General features: G+C 32.4%; 1 protein-coding gene across 1 annotated transcript in view; it reads right to left on the minus strand.

Annotated features, from left to right (window-relative positions):
• Positions 1 to 5,961: 5,961 nt before the first annotated feature.
• Positions 5,962 to 22,566, minus strand: part of LOC140441825 (sortilin-related receptor-like) — a 148,299-nt gene continuing 131,694 nt past the window's right edge. Inside the window, exons 14-18 of the mRNA XM_072532762.1 lie at positions 21,513 to 22,263; positions 18,181 to 18,397; positions 16,753 to 17,009; positions 12,971 to 13,165; positions 5,962 to 10,064 (exon numbers count right to left, since the gene is read on the minus strand). Of these exons, the coding sequence (XP_072388863.1) occupies positions 9,555 to 10,064; positions 12,971 to 13,165; positions 16,753 to 17,009; positions 18,181 to 18,397; positions 21,513 to 22,263 (1,930 nt within the window). The 3' untranslated portion in view covers positions 5,962 to 9,554. The remainder of the gene's footprint in view (positions 10,065 to 12,970; positions 13,166 to 16,752; positions 17,010 to 18,180; positions 18,398 to 21,512; positions 22,264 to 22,566) is intronic.

The following is a 22,566-nucleotide window of genomic DNA, read 5'->3' on the forward strand; positions in this document are numbered from 1 at the left end:
ATATTTTTGAAGAATGGTGGTACTGTCACTGTTACAAAAATATGGTCAGCTACCACGTTTTCCTGGGCCATCACGTTCCTCTATTATACCAGAAAGTCTAAAATCCAGTGGACAGGACCTTATAATATGTGGACAACCGAGACGTCGTTCTCAACTGTGTAAAAATAAGACAGTTAAAGCATGTCAACACAAATCACAAATAATTTATCTGTTATTTTGTTTACTTTTGGATTCATTATTGTATAAATGTTTATGTTATGTTTACTTCATATTTGTTTATATTTTTATATAGCAAAAACATTTATATTTATACATCCCGCATTTGTCTAAGGGGTGAATAACGACCCATGTATATATATTGTCTACTATTAATGACGTCATAATTTTTTAAATATTTTTTCCATATAATATGAATCATTCAAACTCAACATATTATATCAAAATAAACTGTATGTAAAAAGAAAAATAATTCTGGGCATAAATGGGTTAATAGGAAATTTGATTGAAAACAATTTAACTCTGAAGCATTTCTCTCCTAGAAAAACGTACTTTATCAAATATTTAGAATAAAAGGTTGGAGAATGCAGATGTCTGTAACTTCGATTTTTTGTTATAAAATTTATTCTGAAAGCTAAACGTTTTTCAGGTGCTACATACTCAAATATTAATTATAAACAACCCTTATGGATATATCCTACGAACATCTACGGTCCAACTAACTACAATCAACTTAAAGACATTTTTGTACAAGTTATGACTGGATTAAGTCTTAAATATTGTAATTTAATGCTTGTCTTTCTGTGGTCATTTAGTTTCGGAACTTGTCGTATTTAGTAATCGTTTTTAAGAGCCAACTCAAGATTTTTGTTTAAATTTTTTATATTGTTTGGGCCAAAGCGTTGGACACAGATTACAGGTTTATTTTTTTTATTAACACCAGTAATAAAAATTGATAACACTTACTTGATAATAATTTTTAGATAATAGTTTAATTCGTTTTTTTATTGGTCAAATTATAAACCTTATTCCCAAAAACGTAACAAACAAAATTTTAATAATTGCTAATTCTATCCAAGATGGAAAATAAAATTGGAAACTTACATTGTAGATCAATTTTAGTTCATATACTATACCAATCAAACAACCATTTTAAATTCATAAACAAACATAAATAGGACATACTTACTATATATATTAACTCAAAGAAATAAAGTATATTTAGCAAAACTCCTCTTTTCGGTCATATCTCAAACGCAGCTGCCATTCTTAACGGTCTTATTATATCTGTTTCAACAACTTTTTCTAAATGGATGGATTTATGGACGTATTCAAGAGGCCTTTGAAGAAGAAAATGATATCTCGCTCAGTCAAATGTCAGAAAATCTAAATCTGCAAAAATATCTTTTAATTTTTCATCTCCAAGAATCACCCAGACGATACGAAATCCGTGGACCAAAAATTAATATCGGAGACGACCTAACTACCAAATTTATAAAAACCATGAAAAATAAAAGAACCTATGGATCAGAAGCAATCCCTGCTGAACTTCTGAAAAATGTAACACCGGCGCTTGGTGATGCATTACAACTATCTATAAAAAGATGATAAGGCAGACTGCAAGAACTACAGCTGTATCTCAGTTACCAACACTCTGAAAGATCATAAATAAAAGCTATGAAAATTCTAGTAGAAAACAAATAAGAACTACAGGAGCTGGAACAGCAAGCAGGATTTCAAGTTGGACGATCTTGTATCGACGTAGGTCTATGTAGACTATGACAAGTATTGGAAAGCTCATCTATTAATATTACACTTGTGAAAGTAATACAACGATTCTACAATGATTTCAATCAAAATAACAACCAGTTCTCCGAGAATTTTATGTGAAATAAAAGATTAAGGCAAGGATGCAGTCTATCTCCAACACTCTTCAAAATCTACATGAATGAGGCACTGAAGTATTCATTAAACGACGAGACAACGTGACAATTCGCCTAATTCCTTTTTTTCAAATGGGACACGCTGTATGTGATTCATTATTTGAAGGGTCCGGTCGTAAAACATGTTTAATAACATTACCCAAGATTTAAATGTTTTTGCATGAAAAAGTAGTTAAGTAATTTCAATTTTCAAAATTGGGTATTTGACTCATAGATGTCACTACCTCACATCGTCAAAATCTGTTAACTGTTAAATATTATGTTTTTTGTATGTAAAATCTATGAACTGCAGTGAGCACACTATAAGTGTACTTAACAAGTTGCCTGTTTTATTTTGTTTTATGCTTAAACATGTCGAAAAATAGTGATGTTTCTTCAGCAAAAGAGCTCAGATTCGGATCCAAACTATAGTGACGAAGAAGGTTCAATCAAAAGTTCCGATTTAAAATAAGTAAGTTTTTAGGTTAAGATTCTAAAACTGCATGTAAAATCTCTTAAGTGATGGCGGATAACGCGTTTTACTTGCTATTAGTGATATTTATTATATTAGTAAAATCTGTTAAGTTATATGATACATATAACATGTTTTACTTGCAGAAATAGCTAGTCATAGTACTTAATACTTAACATTATTTAACATACTAATTTTTTTTAAATATTAATGTAAAGAAGGGAAGAAAAAGAAAGAGACAAATAAACAGACAAAAGGAAACAAACATATTAAAAGAATCTGGAGAGAAATATAAAAAATACAGAGGAAGTGGTGGTGAAGTAAGCAAGAAAGCTGTTGGGCCTCCATGTACAAGTAAAAAAAAATGTTTTGAGATAATATCAGCAGATGAGCGATCCAAAATATTTTCTAAGTTCTGGCAGCACTCAAGCTATAATATACAAAATACTTATCTATTCGGATGTATGCGTAGAAACAATATAAAACGAAAGAGCATGAAAAGGGATACGAGGATGATAATGAAAAATTTAAGGAACTAGAAACTTCTAAAGAGTTATAAGAATATTTTTTTCACCTTCATCGCATTTGCGACGAATGTATCCAGTTCCGGGACTCCTAACTTTTTTCAAGCTTGGATATCCAATGTCCTGCTTTTTTATATTTTTATTTGAACCTTTTGAAAAATCTCTTATTTTGAATAATTATCTATTGTTTGTGAATTTTTGATGTATCTAGTGTTTTTTGTTTGTAGGAATTTTATTATTTTGTAAATTTTATCTAATACGCGGTCAAATTTAATCCAGTTGTAAAAATTCCTGTTATTTATGAAAACTTAGATAGTCAAATAAGATATTTAAAAAATAAATTCGTGTTTGAAATGTTTGTTGAGTTTTTCCAATCAATTTTAACTGGGGTCAATAATACCCCACTTGGGTTATTATACACACATTTAATAGCCGGGTTAATAGTGACCTTGTTGTATGCCATTGGGAGACAGTTATAATAATATGCATCTTTCTTGGCAAAATAATAATGGCTCATTTAGGATATACAAATGATTTTTTAAATTTAATCATAATTTACGGTGAGTGTAACAGAGTAGTATCCATAACTTACCGTGTTTTTGCTGAGATACATCCTGAGAAGCCTCGACAAAATCATAAAACTGTAAAACGTTTGTTGAACAACTGTTTCCTGTTTGGTCAGTTTATAAGTAAAAGAACCCACGTCGATATTAAAGACTTACGAATAGATATCATGGAATATTTTGCAGCTAATCCAAATTAATCCTTATGGTAACGAGAGCAATTATTGTTACAGCTATCGACTCGAACAATTCACAGAATTTAAAAAAACATCATTGGACCCTTTATTCGTATACACTAGCTCAACATTTACATCCTAGGGAGTATGTAAGACGTGTAGAATTTTTTGAATGGGTTTTAATTAAAGGCCAAGATCAAGATTTTACAAAAAAAAAATTATTTGGTGTGATGAATCAAAGTTTACAAAAAATGGTATGTTTAACCACCATAACAGTCACTTCTAAAGTGACGAAAATCCTCGGCTCACATGGGATAGTAAATTTCAAGCATTCCTTTCGTTCAATGTTTTTTACGCTGTGAAAAATAATAAGATAGTCGCTCTCATGATTTATGACGAAAATTTAAACGGAGAGAGTCACTGCAACATTTTACGGCAAGTAATTAGTAAGGCTAACAAGGCTGGATGACACTCCTCATTCGATTTGGCATGGAATTTATAACCTTTTGGATATCTCTTTGGGGAAAAGTGGCCCATTCATCAATGAGTGCCATCTGAAGCTCTACAGGTGTTGTTGGAGCAGGTATGCGACGCCTAACGCGACTTTTTAGCAGGCTCCATATATGCTCAATAGGATTGAAATCGGGGCTTTGAGCAGGCCAGTCTATTTTTGGAATACCAACCTCGTCAAGGTACTCCGTTACTATCCTTGCCGTGTGTGGTCTCGCATTATCCTGCATTAGCTGGAATTCGTTGCCAATAAATCCAGCATAGGGCATCACGTGATGTTGTAAGATTTCCGTTATGTACCTTACTGCTGTTAACGCACCTCTGTCGATCACGACTAGATCCGTATGCGCATCAAAAGAAATCCCTGCCCAAAACATTACTGAACTACCACCAAAAGCAACCCGTGGTGCCAAGTGCAACCAGCGAAACGTTCTCCAGCCCGTCTGTACACCTTACTGCGTCCATCTTTACCATAAATAGACATTCTACACTCATCCGTAAACAATACTTTTTTCCAATCGTCTGCTGTCCAATTGATGTGCTCACAGGCAAAATCGAGTCTTCGTCTTTTGTGCGCTGGGGAAAGTAAGGGCCCTGTTGCTGGACTGCAAGCTGTCAAACCTTGCTCCCTTATCTTCGCCGAATAGTAGAAAGGCTGATTGCTGGTCCTTGTGTTTGCTGTAAATGGCCTTGAAGTATTCTAGCGGTTTGGGTCTGATTCCGTAATGCAGCAGGAATGACGACGCGATCTTCCCTAGCGGTTGTTTTCCTTTTTGGACCTGTATCAGGTCGTCGTTGGTGAGATCCTGTCACAATAAATCGTTGCTGGGTCCTTTGTACAGTCGAACGACTAACATTCAATTGTCTTGCAACTTGTCTTTGACTTAATCCACTTCCCAGTAACGTTACAATTTCAACCGATTTTTGAAAATTCTCCATCGTTATTAAGTCAAGACTACTTCACATTAAGTCGGCTACTGTAATACTGAGATGAGTTTAAAACTCATTAGAACCCTTTACAATATCATACATTTCTCAAAACAATCGCTTCCTCGAAAATTGATCAAGTTGTAAACAATTTTTTTTCAAAATTGTTTTGTTTTATAGGTTCTATGAATATCCTTAATCCAGTTACATGGTCGGTTTGCTTTCGCAACAACCCATTTAACTTAAATAACCCAAGACACATTAAAAATAAAATAATATTAATTCAATATACAAAAAAATAAATGCTTAATTTTGTAGCAATAAATAATAATTTCGAAAATATTTTAAATACTTGGGGTGGCCCGTTTTCTATGACGCGGAGTGTATATATATATATATATATATATATATATATATATATATATATATATATATATATATACAGTCAAAGAAGTAGTTTGAGGTCTTAGGTTTCTTCATTTTATTGTTAACAAAGGTAACAGAGACACCAGTAACTTGGTTGTTTATCACGATTTTGTTTTCATCTGTAGTATCTTAAACGGCAAAAAGGACGAGCAACAACATATTCATTGAGTCGTAAAAAAGCCATTAGAAAATAGGAGGGGAGACATACTTCGCCTCAGTGACGAGAATCAGAGTTTGTTTACTTTTAATTGTCTAGGCGCGTTTTTTTTGCCGCCTTGAATATATTATAGTTCTGGTTAATCCTAACGCACTATTTGGCCGAAAACATTATTGATATATTTTTCATTTATTGTTGTAAAATAATAAAATATTTGAATAATACTAAAATATACCAGTATGTGACTGAGCTATAAAATAAATTTTTGTATAATTAAATAAAAGAAACTTGTTAAAAACATTTTTAATTTTGCTACATTATATAACTATAGGATCAGCGAATACGTATATCAACAAAATGTCTACAACCTTTCTGGAAACCTTAAATAGAGTCAGTCTCTAATAATCATGAATAATCTATATTATATACACAGACATGTTTCCATTACATCATTTCCATCGATATATAACTTATAAAGATAAACTAATAACTAGACATCACATTTTCTTATCTCAAGATCCCGTAAAAATACTAATAATAGGAAATATTACTAGCGCAGCTCTGTATATGTACTGCTATTAACTAAATAGAATCAAATAAAAACCATCTTAACAACTTATCTAAATTTAACTAAATAACTAGACACAGTTTGCTGTTGAAGTTATACAGAGATGCACCATTAAAACAAGTAACTTGTAAGAATACCTTGACCGACCGATAAAGTCAAAAATTTAGATAAAATGTTACACTGTAGTTTTCTAGCCACCCTTTTGTGCATTCTTCTAGTACTTGTGTAAAGGAGTTGCAAGAAATGTCAACATAATTAAAACAAGTGTCAGAGAAAGTAGGACTAAAAATTAATATTGAAAAATCTAAGGTAATGTTAACTGAACAAGCGCATATCATAGCAGTGTAACAAAATCAAACTGTAAAAATTACAAGAAAAATAAGAATAACCTGGATAGCAGTAGGTAAGCTTTATTATAAAGGATTCAAAAATCCCAATTCATTTAAAACGAAAAGTTTTTGACACATATATCCTTTCTGTCACGAGTTATGGAATGAAGCCATGATACTTATTAACCAATATCTCGATAGACTTAAAGCAACTCAAAGAGCAAATTGAGAGGATAATAGGAAATGAAAGCTGAAGAGATCATATGAGAAACGAAGATTTAAAACCAACAATAAAAGTAAAAAATTTTATCGAAGCTACCGCAAAATGGAAATAGCCAGGACATATAGCACGAGGGAGTGACTAAAAGTTCACCTAATATAATGGCGACCAATAGCACATAAACGATCGTCGGTATAGAAAAAGTAGGGCGAAACGCTAGCACCACAGCTCAAGACGAACATGGAAAACACAAGGTGAGGTCTATGTCCAGGAACGAATCAAAAGAGGGTGTTAAAAAGAATAAATATAAGTAACAATCAGTGTTAAAAAGATCTAATAAAAGACTGACAAATGGATATGAGGGCGTATTTGCCATCTACACAGCTTTATTTTATTTTCGAAAAATTAATAATACTTTCATGGTTTCGAAGCGGTTGTAGGTGTGCACAACATTTATGCATTAACGATAAACTTGTACACATTATTTACAATCTTAACTAAAAAACCAGCAAAACTGTGTGATTAAAAACAGACATTTTAAGCCGTTTAGATCTTTTAGACAAAAATTCTCAATGTGACCAAAAAAGACATGGAGAAAATGGGAAATAAAATAAAAATAGGCATAAAGAAAGTATGAAAGTGGAAAAAGTCACTGGTAGAAGAAAATATATAAGAGACAATGGGTAGAAAAATGAAATTGGGTGAATTTTTCTGATAAGAAAAATGAGTAACGAGCGAAGACTATTTAGGCCTTAACATCAGAAAAAATGAGGAAAGGAATAAGCACACTGCACTCTAGAGCCAATGGGTGCAATAATGGGTACAACTTTCGATTTATCATATTGGGTGTGGAAAGTTCGACTGTATACAGAAAGGGTGTCCAAAGTTCGACGTAGCCTTCGACCTGGTGTAGTCCGGAAACTGTCAGTTTAACATTAATGATTGAATTATATAATAATGTCAATCTTAACAGTAACTGAATTTGTCTAGTTTCTTTTAGAAAACATTCCATAACATAGTACCCAATTAGATATAGTTTTATGGTATTGTAATAATAAAATATATCATGTAATATATTGATCATAAAAAATTATCAAGTTCTTACAAGTCATTAATTACATAATACATATATTTTTGGTAACTGAGCAACACATAAAATCACAAAAATCTTTTAAAAGTCGAATAAATGATTTTAGTACCTTAACATATACATTTCCCAGAGTCAATACACGTTTAACAATGTTTAAATATTAACAAGTGACGTAACAAATCTAGTATAACTGTGTATAATGATTTAAAAATACAGCCGATCTATTTCAAAAACTGTTCCTAGCCATATTTCAAAAAACAGTTGCCAAAGGGAATTAACAAATAATCTGTATTACTGTACTAATTAAATGTAAGTTTTTCAAAATAAATGTTTCTTTCTCTAAAAATTTGGAAGAATTTTTGTGTCCATACATCGTCATAGGATTGGTAAATATATCTGGATACTATCCCACCGAGACAAGCGAAATGTGATAAATTTGTGCTCCATTGTTTCAAACTGTTAATTGAGAAAAAGTGAGTTTTAAATTTCCACAATTAAATCTATTTATAGTGTTTAAAAGTGTCAAAGTGTAGTTAGTGCCTAGATAACCGAACACTGGAAGTAAAGCTTAAGATATTTAAATAAGGATATAATGAATTAAACTGAGAATCCATTAGCAGTTTTAAACCACCGTACGGATAAAGGTTACGGTCTTCGAGAAATTGATTCTGATTTTGACTTTTTGCACCCTACAAGTGATAAGAACGTTAATTAATACCCAAAAAAAGGTGCACAATGGGATTTTATTATAAAGAATATTAGATTTTATTAAAGTAAATTAAATTTTCTACAACATATATGAAACCGTTAAGGACAAGAACAGAGTATGAAAAGAGTGAAGAGAATTGGAAAAAGAGAAGCAGAGATGAGCATGAAGAAAAAGAAGTATTTGGAAAGAGCAAGGCTACGAAGAGAACACCAAATAAAAGCGGTAAACAAAATGAGAATATGTTACAAATGACGTGTGTAATTCTGTCAAGGAACGATAATATGAGCGAGATCCTGCGCAGAGAGCCAAAAGAGACCTTAGATTGTATCAGAGAGTTGAACGAAAAAAAATATGGAGTTTAGTAAAGCACTCACTCAAAGAAGCAAATGATAAAATAGAACGAATTGAGAGAGAAAAGAAAAAGACTAAGAGGAAGACCAAAAATAAGATGGAAACACCAACTGCTACAGGATATATCAAACATGGAAATTGTAAACTAGAAAGAAAAGATTCAGGACCGGAGATAGTCGAAAAATATAGTAGACAAAGCTATCATTTGTTGAATCACAAGTTGCATTTGAAGATATGACATCAGCTTTTTGGTTAACTTTGAATTTCATTAGAACGCACCCTTTTCGCTAGATTCACACCCATCAGTTTATTGTTTCATCATAACTTTAATACACATGACGCGGTAGTAAAAGACTGTGAATAATGCAATAATCGAATTCAATAGTTTTAAATATAAGCAGGGTATCAAAGCCACACCACCACAAAATTTGTCGTGTTCACTAAATGGAAAAATATTGGGAGAAACCGATATTTTGCAAATATTTTTGATTTTTTTTGTTAAATCGGCACTTCTGCGACCATGGCCGCAGTTAAAAATCATATACACTTTCTTACGAAATCATTTAAGCGACTTATTAATATTTTCACATTATTAGTTCTTTGGAAAAATTTATTACGCTAGAACTAAGGGTTCGTCATCAGCAAATCCCCTAATATGAGGACTGTCGTCTTCTTCTAAATTATTGTCGTCAAATGTGGCTGCTTCAGATCTGGTATCATAATGAGAGTTTGTGAAGCGCGTAAAGCTGCTCTGAAGTTTCTTATTTCTTACAACAAGGAATGTAACAACGGCTAATAAAGCAATAATGACTAAAACGGTCGGCACAATGACGGCGGTCATATTTTGAGGAGCTTGCACATTAAGGTTTTCTAAACTCAGGCTATTCGACATTTCCGAGTTAAGACCTTTTGATGATTTTATTCTTACAGCAAAAGTGTACATTTTAGAAGACGAGTTTGTGTATACAAATGGTGGTCCATCCACAATAAACTTCTGCGCGCGGCTCTCGTTCAAGGTATTACCGGCATGTACTAAGACTTCATATCGATACTTTCCAATATTCTCGGGCAAGTCTGCATCTTTCCAATCTACTACATAACTGCCATTATTTCTTGCTGCCACCTGCAATTAAAAAAGGTTTTAATATAAAATGATTCACGGCTTAACTAAGCAACAGCACGCGGGGCAGACACGAGACCGACTAATCGGCTATTTAGTGATTTTCATAAATTTGCATTCAGTCATTAAGATTTGCATTATTTAAGAACAAATCTTCAGCTTATGATTATGTACGTAAACATTAAACTTTCTATTTTAATGATATCTAATTAAAATGTCCAAAGAAAGGAGTAAATTGTACTTAAATGAATCCATGTCATTTACTTGGTAACCTGCCTAAAATTTGGTATTGTCTAATAATTTTTGAACTTAGGTACAAAATAACTACGTTAAATGATTAACTATCTAGTTTTATTTTAAGCGAATGTTCATTATCCATACTCTCGGAATTTTTAAGTTAACTGTACCTAAAGATAAAATTACAATTGAAATATGCAAACTGGGGATTTTGGTAGTAAGAAATTAGTTCGGCTGTCACTTAATAGATGGGAAAATTAGTTCAGATGTCATTTAGTTGAAGGCAGTAGTGATGTATCAAATGATGACAGATGCGCGTTTGCCGAATATAAGAAAAATCTGCAAAACATTAAAAACGAGTTTTGTGGTTATGCCAATAAAATTGTCTATGGGTTATGCCTTAGACAAGGCATGCAAGCTCTTTCCTTGTCTGAGGGTTATGCAGTAACCATGGAAATACGAATCACGTGGTTTTATTTAGGAAAGCGGCCCCTCCCAGTAAACATTTTGGCCTCGTTTGATTTTAATCATGATTGTATAACGTGAGTGTCTTAACAATACAATTATACCATTTTTATCCTTGGCACCGTGACGTCATATAATCGTGGTTGAAAGATTTAAGGCCCAAAATGTCTGGAAATGATTATAATGGTTTTTACATCATACATAGATTGTATGATGTGATGTGAAAAGTAATATTGAAATTTACTTGAGTAATAATTAGAAATTAGATGAAAATGTGAAATTTTCTGAGGAAAAAATTACTCCTGTTTATATTCGATATGAAAACAATTATTATTGTAATGACCCTGTTTTTCAAGTGGCTTACATATCTTAGGTTTCTTGCGAAATATTGTTCTTATAAATAAATAGTAACTCAATCTTCATTTACTTGAGAATTAGCATAATGCCCTTTTTGATGATTATTTACTTGTATTGCAAACAATTTCAGATTTCTTTATCAGTTTGAAATAAATATTTTTGAGCAGGTACAGAATTGAATTCTCGTCTGAATGCTGTCTAAATACAATAAGTAATAAAATATTTCCAAATGAATGAACGTTTTGTATTTATTATTGAGAATTTACCATTAGGTACATTATGAAAAAGCCTCTTTTGTTGAAGTACCATGGTCATCATATAAAAAGGTATTTGTTATTGATTAGAGATTAGTAAAATTTTGTTTATATTACATTAGCTTTTACTATTCTCATAAATTTCTACACAAAAAAGAACGAAGAAAAATATGATTGATTATTAAATTTTAATTTGAAAAATCAGTAAACGTTTGTTATTAATTAAAAATATGTATAGTCAGATAAATACACCTTTTAGTGTTTACATCTATTTTCAATATTTAGAATTGTTAAAAAATATTCAGTCAATCGATATTAGGAAACAATACACTATTTAAAATGTTTATAAAAATAGCAACACTCAAAATCAAAACAGCAATTTAACATCAAAGGTAAATAAACAACAACAGGATAAAAAAATTATAATTAATGATCCAATCCGAAAATTAGAATTTCTAAAACTTCAACCAAAGCTTCAACTAATAACTAATCTCAACTTACATTGAAGAATACTGCCGATTGAGAGCGAACTGTACCGATAGTAAGTTCCAATACTTGGTATAGCTGGCAACAATGTCGCTGTTCAGAGAATTAAATTTCGGGAAAATTAAAATAGTAGAACTCGAAGAGTTGTTAAACGTCAGTTTATTTGAATGACACTCATTTTAACTGCGGCGTGAACATACCCCCCTAATTTGATATTGTTACTCATTTAGAGAATAACATTTTTTATTTTAACTTTTTAATTTAATTTAATTTTTATTTTAATTTTTTATTGGACTTTTTAGAAGCAAATAACTGGATAACTGATCGAATTAAATGAATCAAACAGGAGTAACTTTTTTATGTAGAATTTAACGCTTCTTAATATTTTTTTATTATTTTACCCATTGTTCATCCGAAAAACAAGTGTAACTAGCGCCCCTTAGCAATGCCTATGCCAAAAAATGTAAAATTGTGTAAAAAAATGTAAATTTTTAAATAAAAATTGTGAAAATATACAAAAATTATTGAGAAAATTGAAATCCACATTTAAACTTGGTAAACACACGGTATCTCGGAAATTAGCAATAGTTGTATAAGAAATGTTGGGCAGAATCATCATATTTTAAGGTCTAGAATCTACAACTCACAGATTGGACATTCTTAATTAATCACGATGTATATGGTCACTCTTGCTGTATGGTTGCGAAACATGGCCATTCAAACAAGGCGACATCAACAAGTTAAATTTTTGAAATGTGGCTGTAGAGAAGAATGTTTCGAATATGTTAAACCAAACAACATTGTTTTTGTGGAGGCCACAAGGAAGAAGTGTTTTTAAAGATGAATAGTCGTCCACGTCAATCATGTGACAATAGACAAAACTTTATCATACTGGTCTCCAACCTGCGTAGAGATGGTACATAGAAGGAAGATTTCTTATGACTTTTGAATATCTCAAACATATCTAGATGTTTTCGTTGGAGCCAGCTATTGAACCCAAATATTCTGCGTGATAATCAAAAACTGCAGCCTTTGAGTGATAAGTATATACTAGTAAAAGTTAATATCAAACACAGGTATTTTTAAATAAATAAATTAGATGATACATACTCTTAATTCGACGGGTGGCGATATAGCAGGGGCAGAGTATTTTACCGCTTTTGAATATATCGCATTAAGTTCGTCAGTAGCAACCTTAATTTCATAAATTCCACCATATAATACTTTAAAGACGTAGCTGTTGGCATGGGAACCATCTGCCTTACGGAAATATGTCTGCGTTGTGCTCTTTTCTGTAATCAGAATCTGAAAAATAGATAAAACATGTAAAATATATTGTTCTGAAGCTATTTTCTGGTGGCATGTTCAAGTAATTACTATTTAAATGGGAATAAGCCACAATTAAAGGTTAAAGTACGTTTATTGACATTTCAATTTCCACTTCGGAAATCGTTCTCGAAATACAAACATTAGTAAATTAAACTAATTTTGTTTTTTTGTTACTTGGTGAAAAATTATTCCAATTGTGTCGCAAATTCCTCGGCAGAATGTAATCTGGTTACCCATATTAAAAGAGGACGATATTAAAAGGAAAATATCAGTATTAGTAAGTCGGTAACATATAGAGGATACATCATTTATGTTTTTTAAATAAACATAATAAAATCAGAATTTTGTGTTTATTGAAAGTAAACTAAATGCAAGACCAAATACTTACCATGTCGGGATAGTATTATGAGGTTTTTTTCGTGGTTTTTCCCTCATAATTTACTATGGAATCACTAATATGATATTTTTAATGTCATCATGGCATGTGTTTGTTGGCAATATCATTTTAAAGTCGTCTACTTTAAAATGTATAATGTATGTCTGAATCGTCAATATAAATGAGTCAGATAAAATTAAATTATTAGAAGAATTTTTCACCAAGTAACAAAAAAACAAAATTTGTTTAATTTACGAATGTTTGTATTTTGAGAACGATTTCCGAAGTAGAAATTGAAACGTCGATAAACCAGAAACATCGTCACCAGAAAAGCTTGCTTTGCAGACCTCGAGAAAACGTATTTTTCTGACGGATTAAAGAAGTTGGAGTATCTCGCTGGGATCCGAATATGACCGAATCGAAAGAAATTAAATAAATTAAAAACCATCGAAATAAAACAATATATGTACAGATAGTCCAGCGGTTATAGGGGCTCTCAGGTACCCTAAGGTAGTCTCTAGGCTAGTGTTAGATGAGCTAACTACCTGAAATAAACTACCGGCACTGGAGTCCACGGCAATAAAATAGCTGATGGGCATGCCTACCAGAAGAGGATCATCTAGAAAATACTCGGTACAAAGCCAATCTTGGGAGTTAATAAGTACCGTCCGAGATGGACCGTTCATTTTGCACTCTGGGTAATTTCCAAAATTGATAATTATTTCATTTGTTACTTTATAGTTGATTCCAAGTGAAGAATTTGTTTTTTGTTTAATTTAGGGACATGTTGACAGAGACTGTGTCATTCTATTGGTGAAAAATTTTCAATATCTCTTTGCTTTGGAATAACAAAGTTCTATGTTGTGTGGATGCCATTTTGAGTTACAGGTGGTCAAAGTTTTAAAGTTACAGATATATTTTCCTGTTGATAATACATGAAGATTACATTACTATAAATTACTAGAAAAAATAAGCTAACGTATGAACTATTTTGTTTACATATATAATAAACATAATAAATAAAAAAATAGCATCAAAACGTTAGAACAGTTAGAACTTTGTTTCTAAATCTCAATGCTTTTTAATTGTTGTTTATCAATATCGGGCATATGTACTCATATTCATCGTTTTTTCAATTGCTTTCACTTTATCTTTAGTGAGCTAAATTTTGGAGCTAAGAGCGTTGGTATATTATTGAAAACAGGGCATTGTTCTCTCCGATTAGTAATAACGCCATGTCGAGAAGCTTTTCTGCCACGCGTTCTTGAAATACCGGATTAGTAAGGGGCATTAAATTCTGTTTTTGCTAAATTTTGAGTAAATTCAAAATTTAGCACTTTGGAAAATGGATTTTTTTGAAAGCCACAGTTTTGGAATAGTGTTTAAAATCGTCACCTTTTAATTGCAGAAATGATGTCTTGTATTCACAGACTTCAAATTTCGTATAATTGAAAGCAGTGAATAAAATTCCACTTTTTCCATAAATCTCTCAATATTACTATGCACATTATCCTCTTCTTGCATTGCTCCATGATCCAGCATGAATTACGACTAACCGTTGACCTTTCGAGACTGGTGTTCATAACCCTTCGTTAACGTTACTATCAAATCAAGCTTTTTGATTAGTATGGAAGGAGTTAATATAGTATTTTTCATATAAAAATGCGTGCACGTCATTCAAGATTTACGACGTCAGAACCCCACAGCGTTGTCAAAACATCAGAATAGTTAGTAAGTGAGGAATTTTTAAAATGTCAACGATTTGTCAAACTATTATATTAACAGTAAATACACTTAGTTTTAAGATTACTGCAACACACTAAAATACATAAGAAAACATTTTAATACAAAATTATATATTCTAAATTTTAAACTTACCTCTATTTACAGCATTAATAGTAAAAACGTCCCGGCATTATTTCTTGTTCAAAATAATCTATTTTATATGAAAGCTTATCAGCTTATACAATTGTTGTACAATACACAACAATAATTAGTTTTTAAAGCTATTAATCTAAATTTAATTTGTATTTATAAATACAATTTATTGATATATAATATATTATGAACAAATTGTGTAAGAAATCAAAACATAAACAAAATTCTTACTCTAAAAAAGCGGCAACACTTTAAACAATTTTGCCACACGCTGAACTGTCAAAAAATTTGAAGTATTACCGTATCAGTTGCGTACAATTGTCTAATATATTTAATTAAAATTATTATTTTGTGGAATATTAGACTTGAGTTATTTCATAAAATTTATATTATTAATAACAACAAATGTTTTTGGTTATTTAATCAATATAATTCTAAAATTCCCAATATAATGATGATCGAGCAGTTCCGTATAGGTATCGTATTATTAGCTATGTTAGGAAAATTTGAACTCACAAGGTTGAGATTCTGGAAATTTTAAATATAAGTGACGTCACTTTATATAAATTGTGACGTGCACGCATTTTTATATGAAAAATACTATATACGTTTCGGCCATATTGATAATTGGTCGACTTTCCGAACGCTATTGTTTTATTTGCCTTAAAAAAGTCTCGAATTTTATTCCGCTCTGTAAGAAATTTTCGATTACTTTTTATTTTATGCCATCGATAACCCATGGTACGATTTTATGTAAACCTCTAGAACCGGCAAACTTCAAGTCTTCTGTAAATTTTTGGTGTAACCGAAGGTGTCTTCGAAATCTTTTTGTATTGACATTATCTAAATTGGTGATAGCTTTTTTCTTTGTTTTACCTATATTATATTTTGTAAGGAAGGACGAAAGTTCCCCTTCTTCAATATTATTTCTTTGCTTTTCAATATTTTTAACTGTGCTCTTGCTTATTATACCAACTGCCTCTACAATGTCAATTTTGCAATTGTCTTTTATATATTTAAATGAATTTCAAGAAATTTAAACTTCTCTATGCTCTGCTTCCAACGCCATCTATTTCAATACATTGCAGACGATTTTTGCGATACTCTGCGACGTTATGTTTACTCTCTTTAGTATAGCTCTTTAGCAAGCCGGAACGCGTGACAAACGCACATTTACCCTTGAAAACAAAGTGGAATTTTCCAATCTGTATGACTGTAACATGGTTTAGATTGTATATTTCATCTAGCATCTGATTTCAATATCCAAATTTGAACAAATGGTTTTATAAATAACAAATAAATAATTTACCTTGTAAAACTCTGGTTGGCGTGACGGACAAGGCGGTATCCAAGATATTTTCATCTGAAGAGGATCATTTCCATCTTCTTCAACTATAAGTCTCTTAGGTGGAGCCCTGGGATTTTCAGAAGTACTAACTTGTTGTATATTTCCGGATAAAGGTCCGAAACCAATAGGACCAACCAAACCAACAGAAAACACGTAGTTTTCACAGGAATCCAAGTTCGTTATTGTAATACTCTCATTTATAGTTGTATTTCTAGGACCTACAAATATTTTGAATTTTAAACAATTTGTTTTGCAAAATTGGAATGATAAACAAGTAAGTGAAAGAAGATAGATATAATATTTTTTACCTAAGAAGACCGCTTTGCAATTAAATGCTGGTAACTTTATTACTAGTGGACCAGATAAGCGGCGATATATTTTACACTGCCTTGATGAATAACATTTTACTGCTCTGTTGTTTCAATCAGTACTGCTCAACAAGTTACCGTTTACTGATTTTAATATTTTATTGCAATAGTACGACTACGGAATATTTATTTAAATAGTGAATTTATTAAATATTAATTTTTTTTTATTTCTTCTGACGTATCGTATAATACCCAATTGGGTTTACCCAATAATCAAAGTTATGCCTTTACAAGAACATATTATTTAAAAAATAAGGTGTAAATACTATGTGTGATAATATTTGTAATCTCCTTTTTACACACTTTAGTGCTATCTCCAGAAGAACGGCGTTTAGTTCTAAAAGTCGAAAATTATTTCAATTTGGAAAAAAATAATATGGGTCTATTAACATCTGTTATGGCAGTTCAGAAACGCACAAGCGATGCTTGCGGTATCGCGGAGAGAACATTCCGAAGAATTAATAACATGATTAATAAAGTAAGCAAGAGAAATCGTCGACATCCAAAAACTTTAGATTTGCACCAGTCAATTAAACTTGCAATTAAAAATATTATATATAATATGTATAAAGCCAAAGAACATGTAACATTATACTTGCGATTGAAACTCTCCAGAAAAGGGTGGAATAAATTCATTCGCGACCGAAGATCAAAGAAGCTTTGAGATAAACAAAATGAGGTATAAAATCGCTCTTCTTTGCCGTTCGAAACAATTCAAGGGTCAACATCCCTGGGCTTCGAGAGATTCCAGGCTAACGGCTGTTTGATATAAATAGAGGAATTCTCATGGTGTTAGGCGTCGAGTTTCGAATTGTAACGCAGAAATAAATATTGTAAATAAATAATATAAATTAAAGTATTTGTGATAAGTGTAAGAATATTATACAAATTAAAGAAAGACTTTAATAAACTAAGTCTTAGAATATTTTAATAATACAGTTAATAAATTAGACTAATAAACTCAGTACAATACACTGATCATTTACTTGTTTATTATCACCTGAAATTTTTTAAAACTTACTTTCAAAGAGCTGCTGGTGGTTGATACCATAATAGACGCCATACAACCAATTTAGTTTCTTCGCATACTTTGGCCTATCCCACCTCAACTTTACAGCTGTACCAATATCTTTTAGAACTATTACTTGTAAAGATTCGATTTCAGGTAGAGGATTGCCTGCTTTTCTAAAACTGATGTACCCCGTTGGTCCAACAAGATCCTTTTTAAATGCGTTAATCTAAAAATAAAAATACATTTTCAGTAGTTTAATTTGAAATTCGGAATAGGACGATTTAATCAAGTAAAATAAAAGGTGTCAACTATATTTTCTATTTCAAAATTGAAGTTGACTTGCTTGGCAGCGGTGTTGTAGGCAACAGCCTACTGCCCCAAGAAAACAGTTTCAGTACCTTATATTTTCTATATTCGATTTTTCTATCTTCTAAGTAATTATATACTACCTTGAATTACCCTTCTTCTTTAAGTGCCTTCTGTTCAGAGATTGCCCATAAATATAAGGTATGGCGAAAAATTTAAAAACGGCCCCGAACATTGCCCTGAACACACGATCCCCCTTTTGGAAAGTGGTAATGGTGATTGAAGCAAGCAAAATTTTAAGATATTTTTGATTTTCTTTACTTCGCTCCCAGTGCTCCGCTTCAACACCGGGATCGCGTATTCAGGAAAATTTTCGAGGCCGTTTGTTACATTTTTCGCTACACTTAAATAAAAATCGAAGATGTGTAAGAAAACAAATTTTGAATTTTAATAATATGGTTTCTATATTAAAATCGGATAACCTCAATTAATACGTTGAACTATCCAAAATATCGGGGAAAAATATTCAAACTAAGATACACTCGCGATCATAAAATCCGGGTCATCTTGAAAATTTTAAGTTTCTTAAATATTTTTGCCTCTGGTGCAGTAATAACCTTTTTTGCCTAATGTATTTTTTATTTGTCATCAATGTTTGTTTTGAAAGAAAAAAAATGGTTTTTTATTGTTTTTATTGAAAAAAACAGAAAACAAATCAAATTGTTGATAAAACAGACATACGAAAAAAAATGGAAAATACAGAACGTGGTAAAAAATCAGTGAAATTTCAATGACTAATATCGTTCCCCTTGCTCTAATAACCTCTTGCAGACGACGGGCATACTCTCAATTTTTCTCCGGATTACATGTTGTGGTATATTATTCCACTCTCTCACTAACAGATCCATAAGCTCCTGTGCGTTGTTAGGAGGAGGTGTATGGGTTTAAATACGTTTTTTCAAATCGTCCCAGAGATGTTCGATGGGATTCAGGTCCAGAGACCTAGATGGCCAGGGTACCCTCGTAATTCCAACTTCGTCCAAGTATTACATACTGATCCTGGCAACGTGCGGTGGCACGTTGTCCTGCATAAAAACGGCGTTTTCTCCAAGCCCTGCCATGTTGGTCATAACATGTTCTTCCGGAATCTCCGTAATGTACCTTCGTGCAGTTAGGGACCCATTTTCGATGAAGAGTAATTCTGTGTGGAAGTCGGAAGATATACCTCCCCAAGTCATGACCGAGCCTCCACCAAATGGCATTCTTGGAGCAATGCAAGCTTGTGATAATCGTTCACCGGTCCTCCTCCAAACTCTTACACGTCCATCGGATCCAGTTAGGCAGAAACGGGATTCATGTGAGAATAACAGTTTGCTACAATCGTTAATTCCTTAATGCGCGCATTTTCGAGCAAAAGCTAGTCGTGCAACTCGAGGCACCCGGCGAAGTGGCGGTCCTCTAGCCATTACCCGAGAAGAAAGTCAAGAAGAACGAAGTCTTCTTCTGACTGTTGCAACACTAAAATTGCGATTTCGTACTTCCTCTAGACGATTTTGATGCATAACCGCAGTTGAGGTCCGGTTTCGTAAAGCCAGAAACACAAGGAAACGGTCATCTAGTGCCGTGGTCGTTCTTCTTCGTCCAGAACCAGGTTGCCTGGTTAGCAAACTTGCCTCCTGAAAACGTTGAACCACTCGTTGAACCGTAGAATGGCTTACGCCGACAGTTCTTGCGACTTGCCGTTGAGTGTGACCGTCTTCTACAAGTGCAACAATTTGTGCCGTTTCAACAACAGTCAAAGGCATTTTTGTCAAAAGATAAACACTAATAATGGCACTAATAAACACTAATGGTGGCAATAATAAATGTTTGTCCGTTGCATTTGAACAGAAAGTCGAAGCACAAACGAGACATTTAAAACAAGCGGAGTTACAGGTAGCGTTCATTTTGAGAAGTTGCACTTTACCGCGAAATCGACACTATTGGAATTCTTTGTTACAAAGGAAACCGCAACAATTCTCAGAAACATGCATTAGTTTGTATTTGTGTTATTATTATTTACGATAAAGCTCGTTAAAAATGAAATATCGGTGATTTTCAAGGTGACCCGGATTTTATGATCGCGAGTGTATTTTGGAAAATATTCGTCGAACAGTATCCACCATGCGCCTATTTAAACGACATAGTATAAATAAATATTATTCAGAGATTTATCTTTCCAGCTTTAAAACGGTCCATGAATTAAAACCGTTAGGAATTAAAAAAAAAAGGTTGATTTTAGCGGTTTTTTCGATTTACTCAATTTAATTATGTGTTTATTTTATTTATATATTTATATCCCAAGCTCACAAATAATTTTTGTAACTGTTTACTTATTACTTATTGTAATTAAATTACAGATTGTAAATAATTGGGAATACCATACTTACATATGGAGCAGAATGTTGGCAAATGACAGTAAAAGGAAAGAAAAAAGTTGACACGGTTGAAATGGACTACCTGAGAAGAGCTTGCCGTATATCAAGAGTAGAACGTATACCTAATTCTGAAATTAGAAGAGAAAAACAGATAGAGTACATACAACTTCTGAAAGAATAGAAACTAGACAGTTAATATGGTATGGACACGTACAGAGGATGGACGAAAACAGATGGCCAAAAAGAGCTATGGAATACAATCCAAGTAATAGAAGGAAACGAGGAAGACCAGCCAAGTCTCGGATACAAGGTGTTATGGAAACCATGAAAGACAGAGCCATTGATAAAGACACCTGGAGAGATAGAAAAAGATGGCGATCGAAATGCGGGAAGCGGCAGAAGCTGTAGGATCCCCGCTTATATATATATATATATATATATATATATATATATATATATATATATATATATATATATATATAAATATAAATAATTGGGAATATAAACGAGGCCTTAGATCTCAGTTAAGGTGATTGCTGACCCCAATGGCGTTGAAAGTGTTAAGGTAATTTTCAGTTTGAAAGTGCATAGGTTTTCATTAATTGCTAGAATACTCACCCCAACTCTATAATTAACTCCAGGCGCTAACTTGAGTGTAATGTTTTTAGTTGATGTGGTTCTAGGAGGTAGATTGGGATATGGTCTATCTGTAAATATTCTTACATTAAATCCTTCTGCTTCCTTACTATATATATAATCCCACGTCAGAGAAATGGTGTCATCTTCTTCTTTTACTTTAATATTTTTAACACCTTCTATACTTGCTTTTCCGTCAAATATTAATGTAGCCGGTAGAGACTTTTTACTTTCGTATTTTCTATTACGAGCGATTACCCAGAAGGTGTAATTAAGTCCATTATCAAAGTCTTGTGAAAGCATATGTGCGGTTTCATTGCCAGATAATTTAAGCCTAATCTCAGCTGAATTTGGGAATATCCAGCACAGTTCGTAAGAAACAATAAGTCCATTAGGCGTACGTGGCTTATTCCATGATATCAATATATGTGAACCATTTCTTTGCCTAGCGGAAACATTCCACGGTTCACTTGGAATTGACTCGCTTGTGGAAGAAACATTAAATATCGCCGGTGGGAAGACTACGTGTGTATTCTTGATCCTAACATATACAGTCATGTTATATTTAGTGAACGGTTGTAGGTTGGTAAATTGATGGTAGGGTTGACTGGTCCAACTTTCGTTTCTCCAATGTTCTTCCCCAATTTTTCTGATAGAAGGTTCATATTCAAGTTCTAGACCGGTTGGTCGAACAATCCACCAATTAACCAATATCGAAGTAGCATTTGTAAACCTAAAATAAAAAACTTCAAATTAACAATCTCGTTTAGTAGAAAGAATATGTGATTCGGTCCTGGGTAGTATAAGTACTAGTAATATGTAATATTTAGTCTCGAAATTCAACTCAATTTTGAATGGTTCTAGTGATATATATTAAAAACTTTTCGTGCAGACCAATCCAACCACATATAGGAATTATAAAAAAAATTCAAATTTTTCAAGTGAGGCAAATAAACCTCCGATGTGTTGAACCGGTTTTTTTCCCTACCAGTGGAAATTAAAAAAGGTTTAGATCTAGTGCTGATTTGGGAAAAAT

The sequence above is a fragment of the Diabrotica undecimpunctata genome, chromosome 5, assembly GCF_040954645.1.
Source record: "Diabrotica undecimpunctata isolate CICGRU chromosome 5, icDiaUnde3, whole genome shotgun sequence".
Taxonomy (NCBI): domain Eukaryota; kingdom Metazoa; phylum Arthropoda; class Insecta; order Coleoptera; family Chrysomelidae; genus Diabrotica; species Diabrotica undecimpunctata.